At 41.0% G+C, this 25,447-nt stretch overlaps 1 protein-coding gene across 1 annotated transcript in view; it reads left to right on the top strand.

The window, feature by feature from the left end:
• The window catches only part of IQCH (IQ motif containing H), a 104,961-nt gene that overhangs the window by 61,155 nt on the left and 18,359 nt on the right, over positions 1-25,447 (top strand). The window contains exons 12-15 of the mRNA XM_018552819.1: positions 4,944-5,119; positions 17,271-17,543; positions 18,758-18,949; positions 24,132-24,252. Coding sequence (XP_018408321.1) covers positions 4,944-5,119; positions 17,271-17,543; positions 18,758-18,949; positions 24,132-24,252 — 762 coding nt within the window. The remainder of the gene's footprint in view (positions 1-4,943; positions 5,120-17,270; positions 17,544-18,757; positions 18,950-24,131; positions 24,253-25,447) is intronic.

Here is a 25,447-nt window from a genome sequence, read left to right as displayed (position 1 = left end):
ATGATAGTCATTTGTATGACTAGAGTAAGGCAGGCAGAAGCATAAAAACATGCAAGAACCTGTGGAAGAACACCTTCTGGACCCTACTACAGACAGATATACAGGAAAAATATGATTTAAGTACCCCTCTGAGAAAGAGGGGGGTAATCTTCACTACAATTGATGGGTTAGGCTCCTCCCTTCATACTATGGTGTCCTTCTGTCATCAAATTTAAAACAAACCTGTGATTTGGCCATGCAGGGCAAAGCAGCAGGTTTGTTGCAATGCCAAACAATATATCCTAACTTTTCATTCGCTCCCCCACCACTCCATTTAACTACCAGGAACAAAGAAAATACCCAGTACTTCCCAGTATGGAGGAACATGTGACTTGCCTTCCTCTCATGTGACAGTACTGGTTGAAAGAGAGTCCTCAGTACTGTATAAGCTTTAACTAATGTACCTTGGGGCTTACTTAGTGCTTCCTTACCTCTATCCTGGTGACTGAATAGGGGTGAGGAAGTTAAGGATAGGCTGTCATATGATGCTGGGGAGAGGGGCAAACAAAACCTGTTGGTTTAAAATTTTGCTTTAAAGTTGAACGCTATGCAAACCGCTAAATACACAGATTATAGATATAGCTGATCTGTTTTATATACCAAATGGTTTATATTTTTATCCACCCTGTTCTGAGATGTACACAATCAACTTAAACTACACTTACAGGATACCTCCTTATCCCCCCCTATGACATGACCTGCACAGCGGTGCTTAGACTGGGAGAAAAGGGCAGCACCAGGAGCCTATGGGACAGAACCAGGAGCCTATGGGACAGAACCAGGAGCAAATGGGGCAGCACCAGGAGCCTATGGGACAGCACCAGGAGCCTATGGGACAGCACCAGGAGTCAATGGGACAGCACCAGGAGCCAATGGGGCAGCACCAGGAGCCAATGGGGCAGCACCAGGAGCCAATGGGGCAGCACCAGCGGCCAACAGGGCAACGCTATGAGCCAATGGGGCAGCACCAGGAGCCAACAGGGCAACGTTATGAACCAATGGTGCAGCACTAGAAGCCAGTCAGTCTCTGTAGCACCCCCAGTGACTGAACAGAGTGTTGTGGAAGTGAAGGAAATGTAATATGTACTGCTGGTGGTTCGAGCTTTAAAGTAGACCAGTTGCCTTGTGCTGCATGGGCAAAGTATGGGTTTGCTTTAATTCCAACAGATACAGTGCTGAATTCCTCCTTGCTGCCCGGTAGAAGTGTATGAATCACAAAATTGGATGAATAGAATTACAAATCCTTTTTTTAGATAAGACAGTGCACATACTGTATGTGTATTTCATGCATGGGGTTTAGCTTGTGGTTCTAAAATATTGCAGTAGAATCAGATATTGAGCTCTTGCCCCTATTTACCAATCAGCCATTAGCTTTCTTTATTACTTTGCTGCTGGGGTCTGATTGGTTGATCTTGGCAGTACCTCCACTTTTCTATCTTTTTTTTTATACATCAGATCTAATAATATCTTATGTGGTACGCAGCTGAAGGTGGTGGTGAGCTTTTATTAACACCATAATGTAGAATTATCCTCAATCCTCTTCATAAACATTATTAAAGGTGATTTATTCTCATTTAATGCAGGTTACACAGAAGAGCAGAGAGCTCAGGCCACCGACCTCCACATTGAGCAGAACCTCCAGATGGGACGTCTGTGTGACATAGCAGGTAAATTACAAGTTCCGTGGTCAAGTTCAGAGGGGACATTTCCAGAGCACAGTGTGAAATATAAGTACAACACAGTTATTTGTTTTACTTTAAATAAGAAATGGTGTGTGAAATAGTTTGCTGTGGGCAATTATATGGAGCAATAGAAATAATTACAGGGAGCAGTTACATAAAGCAATGAGTAGATAGAGATATGGATTGTGTATAGAGCACTAGAAGGAGTCAGAGCGAGAAGTTATTGTAATTGAACAATAGGAAGAGTTGTGGACGGTTATGTGCCTATAGAACAAACGGAGTGATTACCGGAGATTGCTATTTGGATAATAAGCAGGGCTGAACTGATGTATGGAGCTTTCTATGAATAATTATCAGAGCAGAAAAATATATACTTATGTAGGAAAGGAGGTATCCATAATACGAAAGGGACCATAGATAATAAAAAGTAACTAGGACACGTATAATGCTCCACATTTTTATTCAGTGTTATAGTGTGTATGATATAATCTTTATTCATCAGAGCATTCTAAAGAATTCCTATTACATGTAGATTGTGGATAAAATATTGCTGATGTTTTTATTTGTGAAAGGAAATCAATACCCATAGTTCATTGTTGACCTCAAAAGATAAGAAAGAAAAACAAGAAAAACTGAAAGGTTGAATTGTTAGACTGGAAAGAAAAAGTGGACAGGACTTACAAAACCGCCATCACAGTCTAGCCACTGCATGTCCTTTAAAAGGGTTCACCCAGCTGAACATCTCATGCGTTATACAGAAAGCATTTTAGTAATGTTCCTGTCTTATATTAAGCCTTTGTTGGATTTTTATTCCTTACTAAAAATTATAAGAATGTCTGTATCCCCCCCCAACTGAAGATAAACCAATCAGAGGATACCACAAATATGTTCTATAACTGTGAATTTATTAAAAAGTAAAAACTGAAATATCACATGTACTAAGTGTTCAGACCCTTTACTCAGCACTTTGTTGAAGCACATTTGGCAGCAATTACAGCCTTGAGTAATTTTGGGTATGACGCAACAAGCTTTGCACACCTGGATTGGGGGATTTTCTGTCATTCTTCTTTGCAAATCCTCTCAAGCTCAGTCAGGTTGGATGGGGGCCGTCGTTGGACAGCCATTTTCAGATCTCTCCAGAGGTGTTCAATAGTGTTCAAGTCAGGGCTCTGGCTGGGCTACTCTAGGACATTCACAGAATTGTCCCTAAGCCACTCCTGTGTTTTCTTGGCTGTGTGCTTAGGAACATTGTCATGTTAAAAGGTGAACCTCCGGCCCAGTCTGAGGTTCTAAACTCTGTGGAACAGGTTTTCATTTTCGGATATCTCTGTACTTTGCTCCATTCAGCTTTCCCTCAACCCTGACCTGTCTCCCAGTCCCTGCTGCTGAAAAACACCCCCAGAGCATGATACTGTCACCACCATGCTTCACTATTGGGATGGTATTGGGCAGGGGATGAGCAGTGCCTGGTTTCCTTCAGGCATAAAGTTTAGAAATTTAGCCAAACAGTTGAATCTTAGTTTCAACAGACCAGAGAACCTTTTTCCTCACAGAGAGTCCTTCAGGTGCTTTTTTGCAAACTCCAAGCAGGCTTTCACGTGTTTTGCACTGTGGAGAGGCTTTCGTCTAGCCACTCTGTCAAAAGGCCAGTTCGGTGGAGGGCTGCAGTAATGGTTGTCCTTCTGGAACTTTGTCTCATCTCCACACAAGATCTCTGGAGTTCAGTCAGAGTGACCATCAGGTTCTTTGGCCACCTCTCTTACTAAGGCCCTTCTCCCCCGATTGCTCAGTTTGGCCGGGCGACCAGCTCTTAGAAGAGTTCTGGTTGTGCCAAACGTCTTCCATTTGAGAATTATGGAGGCCACTGTGCTCTCGGGAACCTTCAGTGCAGCAGAAATAGTTTTTGTTGCCTTCCCCAGATTTGTGCCTTGCAATAATCCGTTTTTTTGAGCTCTGCAGGCAGTTCCTTTAACCTCATGGCTTTTGCTCTGATACCGTATGCATTGTCAGCTGTGAAGCCTTTTATAGAGAGGTGTGCGCCTTTCCAAATCATGTCCAATCAATGTAATTTACCACAGGTGGACTCCAATCAAGGTGTAGAAACTTCTCGGGAATGATCAGGAGAAATGGGAGGCACCAGAGCTAAATTTCACGTGTTGTTGCAAAGGGTGTGAATACTTATGCCAATGTGATATTTCAGTTTTTCCTTTTTCATACATTTGCAAACATTTCTAAAATTCTGTTCTCAATTTGTCATTATGGGGTACAGAGTGTGGGTTAATGAGGAGAAAAAAAAAGAATTTTAACAACTGTAGTATCAGGCTGCAACATAACAAAATTGAAAAAAAGTGGAGGGGGTCTAAATACTTTCTGAATGCACTGTATGTCCCATTTAGATGCCTTGCATTGCACCTGGATAAACAGCCAGTCCTAAGTAAAAACTTCTGAAGTGCTGCTGATGCAAAGAACCCCAGGTCCCATTAGAGTTGTGCTGGTGAAGGCGACCTCAGAACAGCAGTATACATCTCTAATATGGAGTTATTCACTGTAGGGGTAATCAAACTTTTAAGCTGCCAAATGAAGCTGTGATGGCCAATAGTATACAGTAAGTGAATTGTGGGTCTGATGGCATGCTTACTGTCCACCTCAGCTAGGATTCATCCTGGTCCAGGAAGGCCACTGTAGGGGGTCAAGAAAGAGCCTGTTTTCTACTGTGGAGATAAAGTGATGGTTTGTTACATTAGGATTCTTTTTTGCCCTCTTCTGGACCGTGTATCAACAGTATAGGGACATCATACATTGTATAGACTTTAGATTGAGCTCTAAAGCAAAAGATAACTAATTACAATACTTATCATGTGCAATCTCTGTGTGTTGTGTACATTTTCTTAAAGTTTTTGTGTTTTCCTGATGTGCAGATTATTCATTGTGCATTTCCTATTATTATTTAGCAAAATAAATAATGATCAAGATGCGTTTTCAGAAAAGTGCAACTCATTTTTAGGCTGCCTAGTTTTTTTAGATTTAACCCTCTGGGTTTCATTTAAGAAAACAGGTGGAAAAACTGATGTATATGCCAAAGCACTGATTAGTACAAAATGCGTGGTGAACCCTGGTGGGTTGGTTGGTACGAGCAAGTCCACTTTTCTCCAGTCTTACAATAACATCAATAACTGTAGTTCTGACCCTCTATTTACTACATAAGATATTCCTGTCCTGTAGACCCCAATGTGGACGTCATCTACATATGCCCTGTGAAGTTGGATGAGGAGATGGCACAATACTACCGTAAACTTCTGGGTCTGAGGGCAGCAGTGCTGTCTGAGAATCCACAAGATGCGACTGAGCTGCAGGAGAGATTTACCATCATCACCCCTGAGGCTGTGGACAGATTTCCTGTAAGTCTTAGAAAATGTACCTTATGCAATTTGCTTATTTGGAATTTGAAAGACATACAGTGGGACTGATTTTTAAGGAAACTGGTGAGAGGAATCTTGGAGTAATAAAGAAGCTGCAGCTTCTAGCAACCAATCAGATATCTTGTTCCTATACTCAGAGATTGAACTAATTAAACGGATCTTTAAAAGTACATCTATAGTCATTTTTTTTTTTTTTTTTTAGTCTTTATTTTTGGTTTTACAAAAGCAAAGAAATTAGATATATTAGACAGTATTCCGAGATTGAACAGGAGGAATCCTCTAATAAGCATCACTGCAGGAAGAACCCAATTGGGATCCTAGCCCCATGAAGCTGTAAGGTATGACCTATTGTTCAAGGTGTCTTGCCCTGTGTAAATTCACTGTGAGGGGAATGGTCTATAGGTAAGAGTAAAATAGTTAGGTTTTTTTGTTTTGTTTTTTAATTATCGTCTCCTCTGCCCCTTTTATAGTCTGTAGTGTTTTTTTTCTATTTTCCTTGTCCTGGAACCTTGGAAATCCATTTTGTAGCCCTGTGACATTAGTACAGGGGCTACAGCACTCTTTTGATCAACGAAGAAGGGACTGGAGATAGCACCCTGTATCACTTTCACCCGTCTTCTGCCCAGGCAATGTGGACAACCTTATCTTGTCAATTACAATATCTGGAGTGGAGTGCTGACTTGCGTTGAGGAAGAGGGAAATCCACTTTGTAGCCTCTGTTACATCATTACAGGGGCTGCAGCATTTTTGTGAACACCAGAGAAGGAACTGAAGTTAGCGCCCTCCAACGTTTTACCTGTCTTCTGCCCAGGCAATGTGGACAAACTTATGTTATACCTGGGGTGGGATGCTGGCTGCATTGAGAAAGAGGGTTCTCTTCGTTGTCACCACAAAGAACCCTTCTCAATACCAGTCAAAGCTCCTCTGTCTACGTGATGGCAGAGTTCTCAATAGGTTTAAGGTCTCCATTTTAAAGGGATGTTGAAGGAGGAACCAGGCACTGGCTGGATGATCAGGAATTTTTAGAGTTAGAAAATCAACATTTTCATTATTAATACATTTTATTGTTTGCTTAATAATATTGAGATCAATCTGTGATCATTTTTTGCAGTTTTACTATAGTACTTTACTACTAAACCTAACTAGTATTTACAAACTTTCCAGCTCTTTACAAACTATAGTCCCATCCTTAATGTATATGTAATCTCTAGCAAAAAAAAACGTTTTCTTTGCTCCTTTTTTATCTGGCAATTACCATTGAAGGTTTTTTGTTATATCTGTTTGATAAGTGCAAAAAAGACTTATTGATCCTGCCAAAAATCTTGTAAACTGATAACTTGATGATGGACTTTTTTCACCTGACAATGTGCTCTCTGCTTTTGCTTCACTGTTATCAGTTACATTGTTGCCATCTCTCTGTGTGGGGATTACAGAATCCCCCCTCCCACCCACCATGTTATAGGGGCAAGAAGAGGGGACGATGTTCTATAGTTTTAAGACACTTTTCATTTACACACTTGTCCATCATTAACTCGAACGGGAACAGTGAATGCATATGTAAAAACCTGGGATTCCTGCCGCAGGAATCCGTAGGACGGTTCTAGCTGCAGATATCCCCAGCCACTAAGAAACAACACTGCATTCACACAGAGAGCAACACAACAAACTTTAATACACTGTAAGCTGCAGTTCCCAAGTCCCAGGTAGGACTCATTGTGCACAGGGGGCAGCTCTGCAGTAACTCTTTCTCATCCAGATGAAACTAGCTCTATGGAGGTTTTGCACAACATAGACCACATTGATCGACTTCCTGAAGCCCAGGGTGGTGTGTCAAAGACAGTCTATGATGGTCAGTGGGTCTTGTGGCCGACTGGGCATCCTCAGACAGGATTGTGCATGCTTCAATTAAAACTGGGAGGCATCCGGTGAAGAGAAGAAGCACAGAAAATTGCAGGGCACCATATCGTTCCGCCAAGCACAAAAGGCAGAAGCAGATGGGACAGAGACAGGTGAGACTGGAGTCCTTCTTTAAAATCTTAATATCTCTACTTTCACTTTACACACCAAGACTAGTTTTGAGAAGAGTCTGACTAACCTACCAGTATGTAATTGAAGTGTGATAGAAAACCTAAGCAAATACCAAAACACACTATGTAGAAAGTGTCCCAAAAGGGTACTAGACCCCTACTTGCAGACAAGAGTGCTGACCACTTATTTTGCTTTGCCTTAACAACTCGGGCCCCTTTGTAGCTGGCAAAGAGCATGTTAAGACGATAGACAAAATAATCAGCTAGCCGCAATATTATACACCTGATCTGTGTCCATATAAAAGAACGTCTTCTGTTATAAATACTTAACTCTCCATACTGGGGAGATTGCATGCGGACTGCCCCTATAAACTCCCTTTTCGTCTCTTTATATCTCCGATTGATTTTCTCTCAGCGTTACTACTTCAATATGAGGCGGGAGGGCGGTACGGGATGAGTTAGCGTTATACAAAAGCCTGGCAGCCTCTTCTGCGAGTGACAGAAGGATAATTCTGCGTGGATCAAATAAATACAGATGTGTAGTAATTAGTTCTATTCCCAGTGAGGCCATTTCTGAGGCACTAAAGATGTGAGCGATTATAGTATCACCTCAACAGCTTTTATCAATTTAAACAGCTCAACTACAGCAGAGGTCATAACCCAGCCACGTATTAATCATGGCATTTTTTGATGGCTAAGCAGAGTAATGAACTGGTCTGCTTTGATAGAGCTATTCAAACTGAAAATCATATATCTTTATTACATTTTCCTTTCCGGCTTTGTTATATGGTTTCTGTGGTGCTAAAATACCCGTGTGGTATACAGTTTATATATGCAAAGCAAAATGTTTTTGTCAATATTTTTCTTTTCAGCTCTTTTTCTTTTCGGATATGTTTAAACACACAATCATGCATACATGTTTCACCAATGATTACCTTAGCAGGGAGCAAATGTTTTATAATAAAATGTCATAACATTTTGTTGGACCCTGGATTATAAAGCCACAGACACAATATATATTCAGAGCGGTATAAGGGATTTATTTTTATTCTATCACTTTAAATTTTTACATATATTTTACATATGTGTATAAAGAAAAAGCTGTAGAAATAACATATGTTTATGTCCTTATGGGGAAATTATCATTTTGGGTCAATTTTATAGAAGGTGTTTTCTTTTTTGTAAAGTTTATAAGGTTTTCACAGCATTTGTGTCACCAAATGGCTATCAGGGAGGGTGGACCCTGGGGCGGGGATGCCGACATGCCTCCTTTTCATTTCCAGCTATGGAATCCACACCTTGCCCAGGCTGGGCTGGACATCACTAAGCCTTAATGTGATAGAGCAGACTACAGCAACTGTTCATCTACTAGCTTGGAGGAGGAAAGGTAGGGTGCCAGAGGGGAGGAAAGTAGCTTGATTTGCTGTGTCTTTTTGTTTGTGGAGACACACACAGGTTACTAGCACATACAAGGGTGACTGCATAGCGCTCTGCTTGAGAAAGGAGTCACTCTAAAACAGGAAGTCAGGGCCGGTGCTCAGGGGAGTAGCTGATTCTGCAGGAAACTAAAACCTTTAAACATCAAGGAGCAACATTCATTGTGAGTGATTTCCTCAGCATTTGAAATAGCTTAAAATCCTTTTCACTTTAATATCACTTTAACGTATTTCGCACCACCATGCTTGCTCATATAAGTTTAAAACTGTCGACCTGTACGCCTTTTTTTTTTACATGCAATCTTTGTTTTGCAAATAAACATTTGATGGCAAAATATCCCCAAAGCACTATGGGCTGGCTAAACACACAGCATATCAAACAAAGCTGGAATTGCAGCTTACTTTATCTGATTAAAACCTAGTTGTCTAATCAGGATGCTGATCTGATGATTCATTTGAATCCTGAAGGTGAGTTTCATCAGGCAGAGCTGAAAACAGCAATAGGTGAATATGTGAAAAGGAGGCTAGAGCTCCATCTGCTGGCTGAATAGTAAACTATATCAAATTCATATAAAACCACTATATGTTCCCTTTAAATATAGTTCAAGCATAGCTTTCTGGTATATGTACATAGCTGTTGTGAGGCTGCTGTAGCCCTGCCTATATCAGTGCAGCCCAAGCTTTTCCACCTGTTGCTTTTATGGTCCATTGAAACCTATGTGCAGTACTTATGCATCTCAGTGGGATTTGTTTAGATGTTTTGCATATTGCTTGTCAAACCAGGCAAGTGTAAGTCTACACTGAGGAAGCACCACTCTTAGGGTTCAATGTACTTTAAATATTTACAGTTAAAGTTAATAGGCTTTATTAATAATATTATTATTATTATTATACAAGATTTATATAGCGCCAACAGTTTGTGCAGCGCTTTACAATATAGGGAAGACATTACAATCACAAAACAAATCAAGACAAGATGGTAAGGAGGTCCCTGCCCGTGAGGGCTTACAATCTAAAAATCTACAATCTAAATTATATATTTTTTTTTTTTGCTGTGGCCCTTTCTCTTCTCACCCAAAGGTGAGAATGATGCGCCCCTGCTCCCGTAGCCTCCATATATAGGAGGTTGCAGGAGCAGGGACACACAGCAGCTGGTGGGCAGACTTGGCACTCATGATCAGGGGACCAGAAGTCTGAACCTAGACGAGGCAGCCAGCTCCCATTGACTGAGGACCAAGATGGCAGCGTGGGACCCAGGCCGTGGCAGCAGTGAAGCAGATTGCAGCAGGGCAATGCTGGATTCGCTATGCAGGTGAATATTTGAGTTGAGGGCGACTCTGCTTATATTAGAAGGAACAGCATAACAAATTATATGATATATTTATTTTTGGTTAGCTGACAATTGGGGGTCTGTATAAATTATATTGTAATAGCCCACTGTGATCTGTAACAGCTCAATGATTTAGAGTAGAAGGGACATTAGTCATCTATCTATCTATCTATCTATCTATCTATCTATCTATTATCAATACATGCAAAGCATATAGTATTCAGTCATATGGCAGATTCTCTGAATCCTTTTCTGTGCCTTTATTTGCGTAGTTAATACTAAGGTAGGAAAATAGCTTTCTGTGAACCAGCTGAAATTTGCTGAACTATTGGTTGTAACTGCTGCCCACTAGTGGAGAAAATAATGTATTGCGAGTAACTGTGTTAGTGCTGATGCTGAAAAACCGGATGTCAAAATGCATCCTTTACATAAACAACTCAGCATCTTTAGATTATATAGTTGGCCAAACTATCATATGTTACTGCATCAGTTTCTATAAGAAAATTCTGTAGCACAGGGCTTATTTGTGTATCACAGGGCTTTTTAATATACATATTAAATTCCTCTAATATTAAATATCAGAGGACATTTGCAGAGAGCTATTTGAACAAACAATGATGAAAAACACAGGATAAGCAAACAGAAGTAAGTAGTGCACACCAACATGTTTTAGGGTCAGGTATAAGAGACCTGAATTATTTTTATTCCTGCTGTATGTCCGTAATTTAATGAACCACTGTACAATTAAAGTGGACCTATCGTTAAAAGTTGGTATGCACCGATATCAAGTACCGTACTCGGTACAAGTACATGTACCGATACTTTTTCAGCTCCAAGACTTCACTAGAGAAAAATTCAAAAGTTAGGAGGCAGCTGTCATTTGTAAGGAGCACACGGAGCTCCTGGGATTTGTACATCTCTGTTTTAATGTACGATTTTGTTTTTATAAATAAAGGGATGCAGCGATACCATTTTTGTTTATTGTCATGTGACAGTTTTTCTAAAACAATACAGACTAATGATTTCAGGACAGTGGTGGAGTGCCAGAGCCAGGTCCCAGCTGCAACCACTGCAGCCCTGGTAGTTCTCATGAAAATGCCAAGTATCGGCATTGGTACTCGAAAAGTATCTGTGCATCCCTAGTTAGAAGTCACACTCTATGTGAATCATTGTCAGTCTTATCAAGTCATAGTGCTATTCACTAAAGGGTGAAGAGTTTGGAGAAGACAGGAGAAGTGAATAATATAGGACAACATAGCTGAACTGGAAAGTGAGCTGAATTGGAGAATTGTTCCAAATCAGCTATTTTGGCCTAGATCAGTGGCGTCACAAGGGGGGTGTGGGGGTGCGGCCCACACACGGGTGACACCATTGCAGGGGTGACACCAAAATGACTGACTGTCATTTTGGTGTCACCCCCTCTAAAAAGTAGGGCACTCGGTCATGGACCGAGAGCCTGACAGAGTCAGGAGAGAGGAGGGGACACGGCGGCATACCTCATCCCGCCGGGTGAACATCCCCTCCTCTCTCTGCCGGCGCCCATCAAGATGGCCGCCGGCAGGCGTCAATTAGATGGCCGTGCATGCGTGATGACGTCACCGCGCACGCTCAAGGTGACGTCATGTGCACGCACGATGACGACACGGCAGAGTGTCACCCGGTCTGGAGACCGGAAGACACCCGGCCTCGGGAAACCCCTGGCCTAGATCGTTCACTTCTGCTGCCTTCTCCAAACCCTTCACCCTTTTGTGAGTAACCCTGATTATTATTTTGAGCAAAAATAAAAAAACATTGAGGGGAATTGATAAAAACGGAAACAGGCAGAACCTGCAGCAGCTGCAACCAATCAACTTCCAGCTTTCATTTTCAAAGCTTAATTGAACAAACTGATGAGAGAAGCTGATTGGTTGCCATGTCTGCTCCAGTTTTAATAAATTCCTGACTGTTCATAAAGCTCAACGTTACAGGTCTTTTTATTTTTATGGCAGCCAGCCAGACAACATTTGGGAATATATTACGGCAGTGGACTTTTTTCCTCTTTTGTCAAGTGATCGAAACTGATTTTATTTCAATACTTGCTAGATTTTTTAAATTACTGTTTTCTAGCCCAATGTTGTTGATTGTTAGAGTGACCCATCTTTACAATTAATTTATTATTCACAACTGTACTTTCACTTTATGGCACATATATGACTAATTTATTTACATATTTGGTTCACAACTAACTATCTAGTATTTATATTCGTATTTATATGACACGTATATTTATTAATATATATGCACATACGCACTTTTGGATTGCATATAGTTGCAAGTAGGAGTCGACCACTTGCACTGCTTTCAGTCTGTGGTATCACAAGCATCACATAATTTAAGGACTAAACATAGCACGCATCACATAACCAAGCGCAGCACACCGGTTTATAATTGATCACCTTGATAGATATTGCTGCAGCTGGATTTCTTGGTCATATTTTATATTTATATTTTTTATTGTTATTTTCTTTGTATGTTTGTTTTTTTAGTCTTAATTTAATCAATTTTTATTTTTGCCATATATCCTAGCGCAACTATTTTGGTTACCATCGTAACTGATTGTTTCCTGATCTAACTGTAATTGGCCAGATCAGGCAGTGAGCTTTTCAACTTTGCGGGGATTTTCTACTGCTTCCAAATACTGATATAATGTGTCTTTAGCTAACCCACTGGTGCTCTGGGAATGCTTGTTATATATAAATATTTATTTGCAAAATAAGGATTGCATATCGTAAGGAGGACTTATTTAAATGGTATTGGCAGTGGTAATCCATGCACTAGGCAGGGACACACCGGAATAGTCCAAGGAGGTTTTTTTTGTACTAATTTTCAGCAAGGCAGCAAACAAACACAATTTTTTAATGCATGGGGTCTTTTTACAGCAAGTCTATAGCATAAAACAAACAAAACATCTGCTCTTTTAAGCTACTAACTAAACTTAGTTCTTCAGTAAAAACAATGAAGCGCCACTAACTATCAGTCCTCACTGGGAAATCTTCTCAGGCATACTGCAGGATGCTGCCCCAAAGAAGCCGGGAAAGCTGGGAATCTGGAAAGTACCAAACTTAGTTCTTGACTAACAGGGTTGTCCAACACAAACAGGCAGCCTTTGCCCCTATTAGGTCTCGTTCACACCTAGGCGTATTGCATATGCGCGTCTGTCGCGCGACCATCGCGCGGTTTTTACCGCGATTCGCGACCGTCGCGCGTTTCCGAAGGCTACTTGGCTGTATCCCAATGGAAACGCGCAACAAAACGGGCCAAAGTAGTACCTGTACCTTTTCAGGCGTGGGCCGTTTTGTGGCGCGTTAGGGACGGGCGGAGATACGCCAAGGTGGGAACGAGACCATTGACTACAATGGGATTTATATTTTTGAGCGTTTTGCAGAGCGTTCGTCGAGCGTAGAACGCGCTACAAAACGTTCAGGTGTGAACGAGGGCTTAGTGTTTTGTCAGCACTTAGCCTTTTTACCAAGCAGCAGGTTTCTATAGCAGGGAGAGCGAGCCCTGAACATCAATCAGTGGACAGCTGAGATTAAAGGATAAATAAAGCCTCCGTTTTTTTGCATAGATCTACTGCTAGCAAGCAGTAGATCTATGCAAAAAGTATTAAAAAAACAACCACTTTAACAGGGGTTAATACTCACCTGTGAAGATCCTAGGGCGGCCGCAAAGCATCTTGGGGCGGGCGTATGTGCAGTTCACATTTTCGGCCAGGACGCGAGGAGAGACACAAGGTAAGTCTATGGGCACGTGCACCCGCATGCAGAAACCGTGGGACAGGAAGTGTCAGCAAGCTCAGAGGAGTCAGAGCTGGATCGCAGACCCGCCGCAGCGCTGGAGGGACAGATGAAAGCGACAAGAAAGAAGAAGATCGGATTAAGAAGCATAATTTAAGGTAAGTGCTTTCATTAACATTGGGAGGAGGGAAAACAAATTGACTTTAATGTCACTTTAATAATGAGGTCTGGCTACCAGGTAGGATGTGGAACCTAGGAATGGAGGCTTATTCCCTCCCAAAGCTCTACAAGCCTTCAGACCCCAGTCACACTGAGCTACATCCAAAAAAGCTTTTTTCAGCACGATTTTGAGCGAGCGACATTGAGCTAGATTGAGCTACAGTGCACATTTTGTCGGGCTACATAGCACGACTTTTCGCAGGGACTTTGTAGCTGCTACACTGTAACCAAACAAAAGCGGTCTTGATGAGACATTATTCCTTCCTTCTTATATTTCTGTGCAAAAGTGACACTTCTGTAGTGCGACATTGAGCTACACCATTGAAGTCTATTGGGCCAAATCGTACAATATCCGCCGAACAATAGGTCATGTTCAAGCGGCAAGCTTGAGTGACTAGCTACAGGCGACATTGAGCTGTGAGATGTGAACAGCTCCATTGAAATGCATTGGACAAGCTACATTGAGCTGATATTTGAGCAATTTTTGAGCTGAAATTGCGCGACAAATCGCAACAAATGTGAATGGGGTGACAAGCTCCAGGACCCAGAACAAAGCTGTTCAAGATTCTGAGAAAACGAAAAGTTTGTTTTCTCCACATCAGTCCTAAACCCCAAAGCCCTTCACCATGTGAGTATGTGAGAAACCTAGGTGACACATACACACATGCACAAAGCTGCCAGCCAGTGCCTCACAATATATATTAATACATTGATATAAAATGAGTTTCTAAACTAAAAACATAAAATAACATTAACCCGAATACATTGATAATGCTGATTATTATTATTGATTATTATATTATTATTATTTTGATTGCTGAAAAGGGAAACCCTTTGCAGCAATCAAACAAATCAGCATTATCAAGTCTTAAAGACTCCCCTTCGGACCTATGCATTGCAATAATGCATGGTAAAATGCACATGCACTGCCTTACAAATAAGTCATGTACTTTTTTTGCCCGCTGAAGTGAATTGGCCATCTATTACAAATGAATAGGCTGCCTTAAGGCAGTGCACATTAACTTGCGTGCAGTAACCCATGTGCAGACCACAAAGGGGCCTTAAAGTTTTACTAATGAGACAGAGAAATTCAAGAGAGAAGCTCAGTCAAAAGTTAGAGACTTGTTGATGAATTGGAGCAGTCATCCAAACTCCTAATCAATTGTAAACCATTCTAAGCTTTGGGTAGAAAAAAAGCAAATGGGCCAAACCAAGTCCTTCTCCTGTACACATTATACAGTTATCTTACTTATAATTATGAACATTACTTATTTCACAATAGGGCAACCCCACACACACACACACACACACCCACTTACTTGAATTGCGGGATTTATCTCCCTGGAGTGTTAACATTTCAATTTAGCAGCTGCGGATGACACCTTCTGCAGACCCGTGAAATCCAGTCACCATTCCATTTACAGGGATCCGTGAATGGAAGTGCCATCTGCCACATTACTTCCTCCAGCACCAGAATGGTAGATCCACCTCCGTAGAACCCTTGGGCTGGGTGAATGAGCCTGTGCATTGCACATGTTGTCACTTTAATAAACAACTGTATGTACTAATCTTTGGGATACTTTGATATTGTTACTTTGTGCAGTTCCACAGGTGTGGATGGTGCTATAGAAATAAATAATAATGAGATAATTGTCAACTGATCTGGGAAAGATCACCGCAATTGTTGGTTGTCTGAATACAGTAGCTGGCAGTGGAGATTCCTCCATCCATGCTGTTTAGCGTAGATAGGGAAGGAGACACATTTCTTAGAGAAATCTAATAGGATTATTCACAAAAGGGTGAAGAGTTTGGAGAAGGCAGGAGAAGTGAACAATCTAGGACAAAATAGCTGATCTGGAAAATTCTCCAATTCAGCTCACTTTCCAGTTCAACTATGTTGTCCTAGATTGTTCTCTTCTCCTGTCTTCCCCAAACTCTTCACCCTTTTTGAATAACCCCCTAAGTGTGTAAAGTAGTCACCGCTCCAAGCTCGCTCCCACGATGGACTACAATCTCAACACAAATTAGTAACCTAAACATGAGATTGTAGTCCATCACCGGAGTGAGCTTGGAGCGGTGGCTACTTTACAACACACACAGGGACCATGGGGAACAAAAGTAGCCACCCTCTAGAAGGATCTACAGCCGAGTGATACACAAATAAGATACATTTTTGTTTATAGTTATTGTATTAGAATGTATTTTTAAGATTTAACTCCTGAATTAAGTGTCACTTTAATATTCAGCAATATCAAGAAACAATAAGAGAAAGGACCCTGTATGAGATGTCTTGGAGATTAAAGAAAAAGTGCATGAAGGAGCTAATTTGTACAAAGCTTTGTTGGTAAGAGTTAGAAAGGGTAGGTAGAGTGGGGAAGTGTTAGGAATTGCTGTCTTTGCCCTCCTGTCCAATGCAATTACAACCGTTCCCTCCGACCCTTTTAAGGAAGTCACAGGAACAGGAAGTGAGGAAAAACCTCCTTAGTGGAGTCACAAACAGGAAAAAAGTACCTATCTACATCATAAAAAGACATGCCTTTGTCTGGAAGGCTGACATCTTCATATTGGAAATATAAGGTCGCACAGTACATTGAAAAGTCAATTTGAACTGCAGTTGAGCTCCTTCTGACCTGCATTTGACCTTCTAAGCTACATCAATCTGCTTCAAATTTCTTTTGATTTCCCTTTGACTTGGGTGGAGAGGGAGGCAGTGCTTAGGTGAATCAGTCAATGCTGGCCATAACTGTCTATATTTGAAAATCTAAAATCTGTAAAATTGTATTCCCGAAACTAACTATACCATTGGACTATATTTGAACAAATACTAATCCCATATGACTTTGCCAAACACCCTGGGCAATGTATAAGAAAGAAAGAACTTGTCCTAACAACATGAGAAGAGGAGGGGGATATGTACTGTATAAGTTTTGTGTTCTGTTATAGATATCATGCTTTTAGATTTCTCTTCAGTTGGGTGGGGAGGGAGGCAGTTCTGAGGTGAATCAGTTGACATTGTCGCCATCTCTTTACATATGAAAATCTAAAAACTGTAAAATTTTACGCCCAACGCCAACCATACCATTGGACCATATGTGAACAAATCCCAATCCTAAATGGCTTTGCCCCTCATTTTAAACAGAAAAATTGTCGTTCCAGCATAAGAACAGGAGGGGGTATGTAAATGTTTTGTGTTCTGGTATAGATATCATGCTTTTCCTGAGACCAGTGAGATATACAGGAAAACCCATTCGGACATACAGTACATAAAAGAGTTGTTCAAATACAGAAAAAGAGTTCATCATGTTCATCAGTAATTCTGAATTGTTTCATGTCTCCTCACAGAATCACCACATGTGCCTTTCCAGCCTACTCAAGTACAGCCCAAAGGCCTTACAGCGTATACGGAACTTGATCCGAGGTCGGGAGGCCTACATTGTTGGAAGAGTCCCACATGTTGATGACTTGGCTGTGGCTGACATGCTGGGTGTCCCTATCCTAGGCACCGAACCTGAGGTGGCACATCTTTATAGCACCAAATCTGGAAGCAAGCGCATCTTCGCAAGTGCTTACATCCCGATTCCTCCGGGACAATATGACATTTATACTGAAGAACAGGTCAGAGGCCTTGACCACCTTTTTCTGATACAAATAATTTTGCTATTAAGAAATGTTTTTGTTTTAATCATGCAATTCATTTTATAATCTTTTTCTTGCTATAATGCATGGCCAATGACATCTGCTTTCTATAATGTGAAAGGCTCATACATTTATGCTCATTATATTTGTTATTCTGCATAATTAGCACAATTATTACATTGATTTTTCCTTCGTCTTCAGTGGCTTAAACAGTGTTGGGAAAGGGGACTGAAGTTAAAGTGATCCAGGCTGCACCCTTGTACCTTCTTTCATACCTACTTGAGTGTGTTCATTCCAGGTTATGGAATTCTGAGGCCCCCATGCTCTAGTGCAGTATTTTTCAGCAGGCATATACACACTCCCAGTGTGGAGCACTTCATACTTTTCAGACATCCCAACCTGCAAAACCTTATTTCAGGGAGGTGCCCTTTCTGTTTGTTTTTTTTTTACAGCGGCCGTCGTCGGAATATAAAAGAAATAATAATGAAAATATATATTAGACAGCCCGAGACCTTTTGAAAAAAACGCTGAGGAGTAAAGTCCCTGATACACAGTTGACTAGTTGCTATGGGCAGCAAATGAAATAAATGTTCTCTATAACTACCAGGACATATAATTGATTCTATATTATCCACAAAGGGTTAACAGCACTCTCAACCCTGCAGCAGTGCCTGTACCTGCTCTCAATAGTAGTCTATGTCCTCCCTCTCTGTGCAGGAAGAGAGCCAAACCTCGTTCTGAGGCTACTCTAGAGATCACATGACCTTCCTTCAGGAGGCAAGCCTCACTCTGAAACTTTACCCACTGATATCTTACCGGCAGGGCCGGTGCTAGGTTTCCTGCCTACACAGGCAAGGTGCAAGGTGTGTTGTAAATAACAAGACTCTGCAGCCAAGTGTCCTATAGCATTTTTGGTTTTTACGGGGAATGTACAGTAGAATAGTAAATCAGTACATAAAGGAAATACCATACTGGCTCCATTGCAATATGATTTTCATTTCCACAAGAATAATGTGGTTGTAGGCAAATGGTGGGGCATATAGAAAAGGGTGGAGACAAACTAAAAGCATGTCATTATATAGAAGCAACTTGGACAAAATTAATTTTAAATATATGCCCATTATTAAAATAATGTATGTGGCATTGGTTATATGTGTCACACAATCAAGCCTGTATCTCTTCTCTGTCTACAGTTCCGAAGTGCTCTGGGCCAACTTATAACAGATAACCTTCTGGTGACTCGCTGGTTGTTTAAAGTGGACAATGAATTTGGCAGTAACGGGACTGCATTTTGTGATATTGGGGTCCACCTGCCATGCTACAGCTGGGCCCTGAGAGAGAGCAAGAAGTACGGCCCCGACACCTGGAAACAGAAATGGGCGCAGGTGAGTCTACATGACAGGTAATATCGCACAGGTTCAACACAGATGGGGTTAACAGACCTGCACTGCCTGTAACAGCAGCCTCAAGCTTCAGGATCCTGTGTACCGGCAATGCTTTAATGTCCTGTTATTCCCCGACCTGTTCTGTTCCTTAATGAGGACAATGTAAGAGTGTCGTCGGCAGCGGCACAGCCGGTGAACGCTGGCAGGTTATTAAAACATTACAGCATCTTGATGAAAGACTTTCCTGCAGGCTAAGAACGACAGAACAAGACTCCATTCCACTGCAATGATTAGAAATGAGTGTATGTCTCTGAGCGCTAAATTATGTTAATAGTTACAAATTGAGGTATTTGCATAACAGTTTATGATACATAATGACAAGTTCCCCTTTCTCTGTGTGTGTCACATCATTGAGACCTGTGCCTGCATTACAAGGATGAAGTAGATTGATGTTTGAAGAACGTGCTGCTGTTATCTCAACCGGGCTGTGCAGCACTCTCTAATCTCTCACTTAAAGAGGACTTTTAGCTTACACAAAATGCAGGCAGCCATACTTTGGGATGAACTGGTATTCATGAAATAGTAGTCTGTCCATTTATAAGGAATTACTGACACTGCATGGCATGAGGAACCTTCCACTTTATGCCCAAAGCCTCATTTCAAGTCTGCATGTGGGTACAGGAAGGAGTGATCCACACAGTCTTCAGCAAAGCACAGAGTACTGAAAATCTACCTGGGTGGATGTACAATAAAACACCCTTAGGTATAAACTTCACAATTCACTGAACAAAAGAAACGCTGTCAACTCTTGCAGTTTTAACAGGGCAATTTTTTAATTTTGAAGACTGAATAACAATGTCCTCTTAATTATACACTGTTAAACATATAGATTTTTTGTCATTATAGCTCCTTGTTTGTATTTATAGAGATCCATTAACGAGATTTTTTTTGTTGATTCTGATTGCTTTTGTAACACATTTACAAGGCTGGTGCTAAACACATTAAGATCAGCTCATGTAAACTTTATGTCAAGTAATTTGACCTTATAGCAGAGCGCACCAAGTTATACCTAATTTAAACAATTCATATTGCTTAGAAATAATGTATAGAACAAGAAGACTGTGACATGGCTATTATATGTGGTGTGGTAAATATTAGAATCTTATAAAAAACCTCTAATCTGGGCTAAACCAGATTTAGATTTAGAAGGTGTAACCAAATAATGATATATTTATTTTCCATAATGTTATTTTATTCTCCACCACAAATAGACTCAAGTTCTGTCCAGGTACAGCCAGCCAAGTCAATGTTCTATAAACTAAACCTATTTCAAGGAAGCTTTTACCTCTTTTTGCCAACTTTCAATTATTTAATTGTTAATAATAAATTATGTTTGCTTCAAAAGTAACTTTTTTTCTAACAGCAAATGTTAGTTCTGCATTAATAGGGGCAGTCTTTTTTATTTTTATAGAAACCTGATATATTAGCATTTTTACCAATCTTAAAAATGAGGTTTGCTAATTTGCTGTTTTTGTATTGTTCCCCTGTTTTGTTCTATTAGGATGCACTATTCTGTTATAGCCAGCGGCACATCTTACCTTAGCATTCAGCCTGTCCTCTGTACCCCATTTCAGCAGCGAGCAGGAGATGAAGGGTTAAGTCATCTCTCTCACTGTAGGGTTTTGGCTGCATTCCCCATATCTAGGGCAGTCATCAGACTCCCGCTGTTCACAGTGTTCTGCTGACAAATGATGAGTGTGAATTCCTTATGGCATCCCCTGTTTATAGTAAAATTAGATCAGACACAGACAGACCCCCTTTCTCCCTTGCTGTCTTAGAAGGTGATAGGGTGAGGTGGGCCAAAAAGATGACCTGCTGTAACCTCTCTGCTGGTCATCCTTTCAAGTGCCCATCTCATCCTCCCATTAAATGGCCTGCAATATTTCTGAAGAGGTATTAGAACAATAGAGCTGATTGATAATACTTGGATACTGGGAGAATGAGGATGTTAAACATGTTATCCAGTCAGGTGCAAAGTTTAATTTTCTAATATACATTACTCTAGAACAATTACTGGTATATGGTTGGTTCCTGTCCATCTCATTATAGAAATGAAGAGTGCCCTGATGTTCCATTTTTCCTGTCCAAAATATACAGGTTGGTTATTAGGCTGCCTCAAAAGCTGGTTATTATCTATGTATATGACTTTTGTAGGGATATTAGTAGACAAGCCTTGTATGGGAGCAAGGCGTGAAGTGGATGGTTCAATATTTTCTGTACAGAGCTACATCATATTTCCAGTACTGTGACAGTTAATTACATACATATATATACACAATAAACACACACACATAACACACACAATAAACATATATACACAGTTTTAGGTGAGGGTCATTTGAAGACATGTGGAATCTTCTGGGACATATAAGACATAAGGGACAATGATGAATCACGTGCAGTATGGTGATGATGGTAGCATCTTCTGGCCCTGGAACATGTTGGGAGCAGTCAGTTTATGATTGCATTTCTGAGCATCTGATTAACTGCAACTCCCAGCATGGTCTACGGGCTAGCTACTCCATTGAATGCTTAGATTTTCGGATCCCCAACAGTTTGAACTCTGCAAGCTGCCTCAGCATGGAAAATATATCGCAAGATCAAAAGGAATGCTTAGCCTTAGTGATCTATTGGGATGCCAAACCTGATAATAATATCATGAAAAATGATCCAGCAATAAACAAAGTGAAATAATATCACACAAAGCAATTTAATAAACAGCAATATAATATCATGTAGAGCAATGTGTTTGCCGGCTCCCCAGGTATCAATCTCACGTTCTGCTCGCTATTGATTTAATTCACTTGTATCCCTCCGTGTTAATTTTTGATATGCTTACAAAACAACCCTTTGATTTTCTGTCACTCGTTAATTACACTGTTTCACCATTAAATAGGAGGCTTTGTGTAAACTAATTACTAGGTAATCATTGTCGACCACGGAACGCGCTGCTTGTACCTTTTTATTCCATCCTACACAAGCGCTTCGCCGTCTGCGCTCAAGCCCCCTCTCCACTTGCAGTCATTAGCTCCTACTAATTCACAGCGTTACTGCCGAAGAGAGGGGGACTTGTAATTGTGGCCATATCAGTACTGTTAATTACCGAAGTAGAACATTGAAATGATGCCAAGGACCATTGTTAGAAGCAAATAAAAAAAAAATCACACACACACACCAAAAAAAAAAAGAGTTTGAATGTTATTTTTCGCCATCTGGGGAGCCGAAGAGAGGAAAACAGCACGAAAACAGCAGTGACAAAATATCATAGTTGCAGCTCCAGGCCTCATAGGCCAGATGGAGGAAAGAGATTCTACAACATCAATTGGATGAGAAGGGCCAGGTTCCAGCAGCCGAGCTGTGACAAGTGAAGGAGAGGAACACAGACAAGCAATGTGTTCTTAGAAGATGACTCTTAACTCTTTCTGCCAGAGGACTGCATGTACTCGTGGTCTATCATAGTGCTGCGTTTGGAAGTTCAGTGTTCTTGCTATATCTCTATGATGGACATTAACATGAAGAAAACTGCCTTATATTAGGCAGTTGGGCACATTGTGATTGCCGATTTCTGCAGGGACATATTTAGAAATGACATTCTCCTAGGATCACATGCACGATTATTCACTTTTATTCTGACTCCACCCCCTTTGTCCACAATCATCTTGCAGAATTAATATCATGAACTTAAAATGAGAAAGTACAATAGAACGTAGCATGATTTCTGGTTTGTGAGCAGACCTCCCACTGAATGGTTCAATTCTCTTCACATTACATGATTTTCAGACAACTCCCTACAGCACCAGCCTTCAGTTCTGATTTTCCAGTCAGAATGCTGTTGTACAGGGGATTACAAAACAAGTCCTCACTGACCTGTGTAGCTACAAGCACTATAGAGATATTCATCCTCAAATTTCACAACAGAGGCAATGTTCTTTTACTGCTTGTTAACCATATGTAAATACTTCAAGATGAACTTTACCCAGCAATTTAATGTCTCTCATAACAGTTACTTCAAGCCATCCCAACTGTCAGTGTTGCCAGTGTGCTTATGGCCCACTGAATGGTTCAATTCTCTTCACATTATGTGATCTTCAGACAACTCCCTACAGCACCAGCCTTTAGTTTTGATTTTCCAATGGCTTTAAATAGCTAAGTGTGCTGTCACATCTGAGCTAGCCTATCAGTTTAAATATTTTTTTTCTTCTGTTTTCATTAATATATTAAAGCTGTACTACAGACCAACAGCGAAATACACAATTGACATACATATGTGGGATCTGTTTTACCTTTCAAAGGATTTGTATGTATTCCCATCCAGTCCACACATTTACACAGTCCTACCACACAGCACAACTAGCCTGATGACCTGATTTTTCTTTAGTATAGTAAAGTAACACAACACAGGTCACCTCCCAGCACCTAGCTTGTGACTGAACAGTCTGATGAGGTCTTCTCTCTGCTCTCTTCACCTCTCAGTTGTCCATGCAGGATACCTGATTATCCCCTTAAGACCACCACTCCTCACAGTCTGCAATCAAGTCAGGGATTTACATTAGTTGTTTTGCCAAAATCTATTCCAGAATTGTATAATAGAATAATAAATACATACTTCATTCATTGGTGTTTATTGCATCTGCCTGGAGTTCAGCTTAAAAATAGGATGGTGAAAAGGAAAAGAAAATCTCAAAATATTAAATCTCTCATTATGACTGGTAGATGTATATTTTTCAGTTTTTGAAAATCTCCCCCACTGCGCATTTCTAGAATAGAATTGTTTCTTAATTGTTGACTGGAAGATCCCCAGCACTCACAAGGCTCAACATGTGAATTTTCCATTCCTCATCACTATGTCGCCCTGATGAAGGGACCCTGCGTGGCCTGGAAATGCTGGCTTTGATGATGCAAGTGATGCATGTTCAATAAAGAAGAATGGAAAATTGACACATTGAACTTTGTGAGTGTTGGTGATCTTCTATTCAACACTTTGAGCTGCACGTCGCCATCCGTGTTCATCAGTGCGAGCACCACGACTGTGGAAGATCATAACGCTGTATGGAGTGCAGGTGATCTACTACAACAGTATTGTTTCTTGAATGTTCTCACATCAGTCTCCCTTCCACCCCAGGAAAAGGTCTTACAGCAGATCACAGAGGAACTTCCGCAGGTTCTGGAACACTATGCACAGCCAGTCAACAGAAGACGCTACCCTACCTGGGGCAGATTTCTACAAGCTCTAGTCAGCCATGGTTAGTATATGCAGCTTTAAGATGACTCTGCAGAGGATGGGCTCAAATGTGGGGTCCTCTAGGATAAGGGGTTACTTAATGAAAAGAAATCTTTTGACTGGGGACAGTTATGGTGATGTGGATTGGCCATGGTTTGTAGGTTTACTACCAGTAGGTTTAACATTTTAAATTATTGGTAGCGAAGAGCAGGCTTTCTTAAACTTTTTCCACTCGTGACCCCTTTTCACCCGAGGAAATTTTTATGTGTCCCGAGGGGTCCCCCCCCCCCAACAGCATTGGTCGGTGTATCTCTCCCCCCAGCGTCCGTGCCTCTCTCCTTCTTCCAAATTGTAGAAATGTCACCAGCACACCAGTCCATTTAGGATAGCAAAAGCTCCATTTATTGAAATTCTTTGTTCATATGTCAAATAACTTCAATAAATGAAGCTTTTGCTATCCTAAAAGGACTGGTGTGCTGGTGATATTTCTACAATTTGCTGATATTTGCGGCGCCATCCGCAGTCACTGCAAGCACCCCCCACTACAAGGGACTTTTCGGTAAGGAGTGCAACAAGGACAGTATTCTCTCTCAGCGTCGGTGTCTCCCTAGAAACAGGACCTTACCAATTCAACTGTACATAGTAATCTATAATTAAAAAAACCTCTTCCTTGGAGTCCAGGCCAATGTGGACGCCTGGGCCTCTCACACGAGTACAGGGTGTATCCCCCTGATGGCGGCCCTCGCCCGGGGATTCCGATTTTTAGTCACGACCCCCCCATTTACTTGCGCGAGCCCATATGGGGTCGCATCCCACACTTGAAGAAGCCCTTGTGTAGAGAATGAAGATCACCTTCCTACATCTCTAGTCAAGGGAATGCTGTATATAATGCTGCTATTTTATTTGACTCGAGTTTCTTCCGTTTTAAAATATGTTTTGTAAAAAATAACTCCAGCCAATAATAATAAGTTAAAAATGACAATAACAAACCCAGATGTTTCTGCAATATTCACCTTTGATACAGATTGAAAACTCCCCTGCAGTGATTTTTTCTGTCACTACCTGTACATGTTCTCAGTCTGATGATCAGCATCATTTAACCCACTTCTTCTGAGCCCAGGTCATAATGGACAGTGAAAATGAAAGCAGCATAGTGATTAGCTCATCTCTGTCACTCTGCTCTCTCCTCCGATCAGCATTCTTTTTGTCAGCACATG

The sequence above is a fragment of the Nanorana parkeri genome, unplaced genomic scaffold (genome assembly GCF_000935625.1).
Source record: "Nanorana parkeri isolate BGI_ZX_2015 unplaced genomic scaffold, ASM93562v1 scaffold98, whole genome shotgun sequence".
NCBI classification, from domain to species: Eukaryota; Metazoa; Chordata; class Amphibia; order Anura; family Dicroglossidae; genus Nanorana; species Nanorana parkeri.
This window is presented reverse-complemented; position numbering and strand designations above follow the sequence as displayed.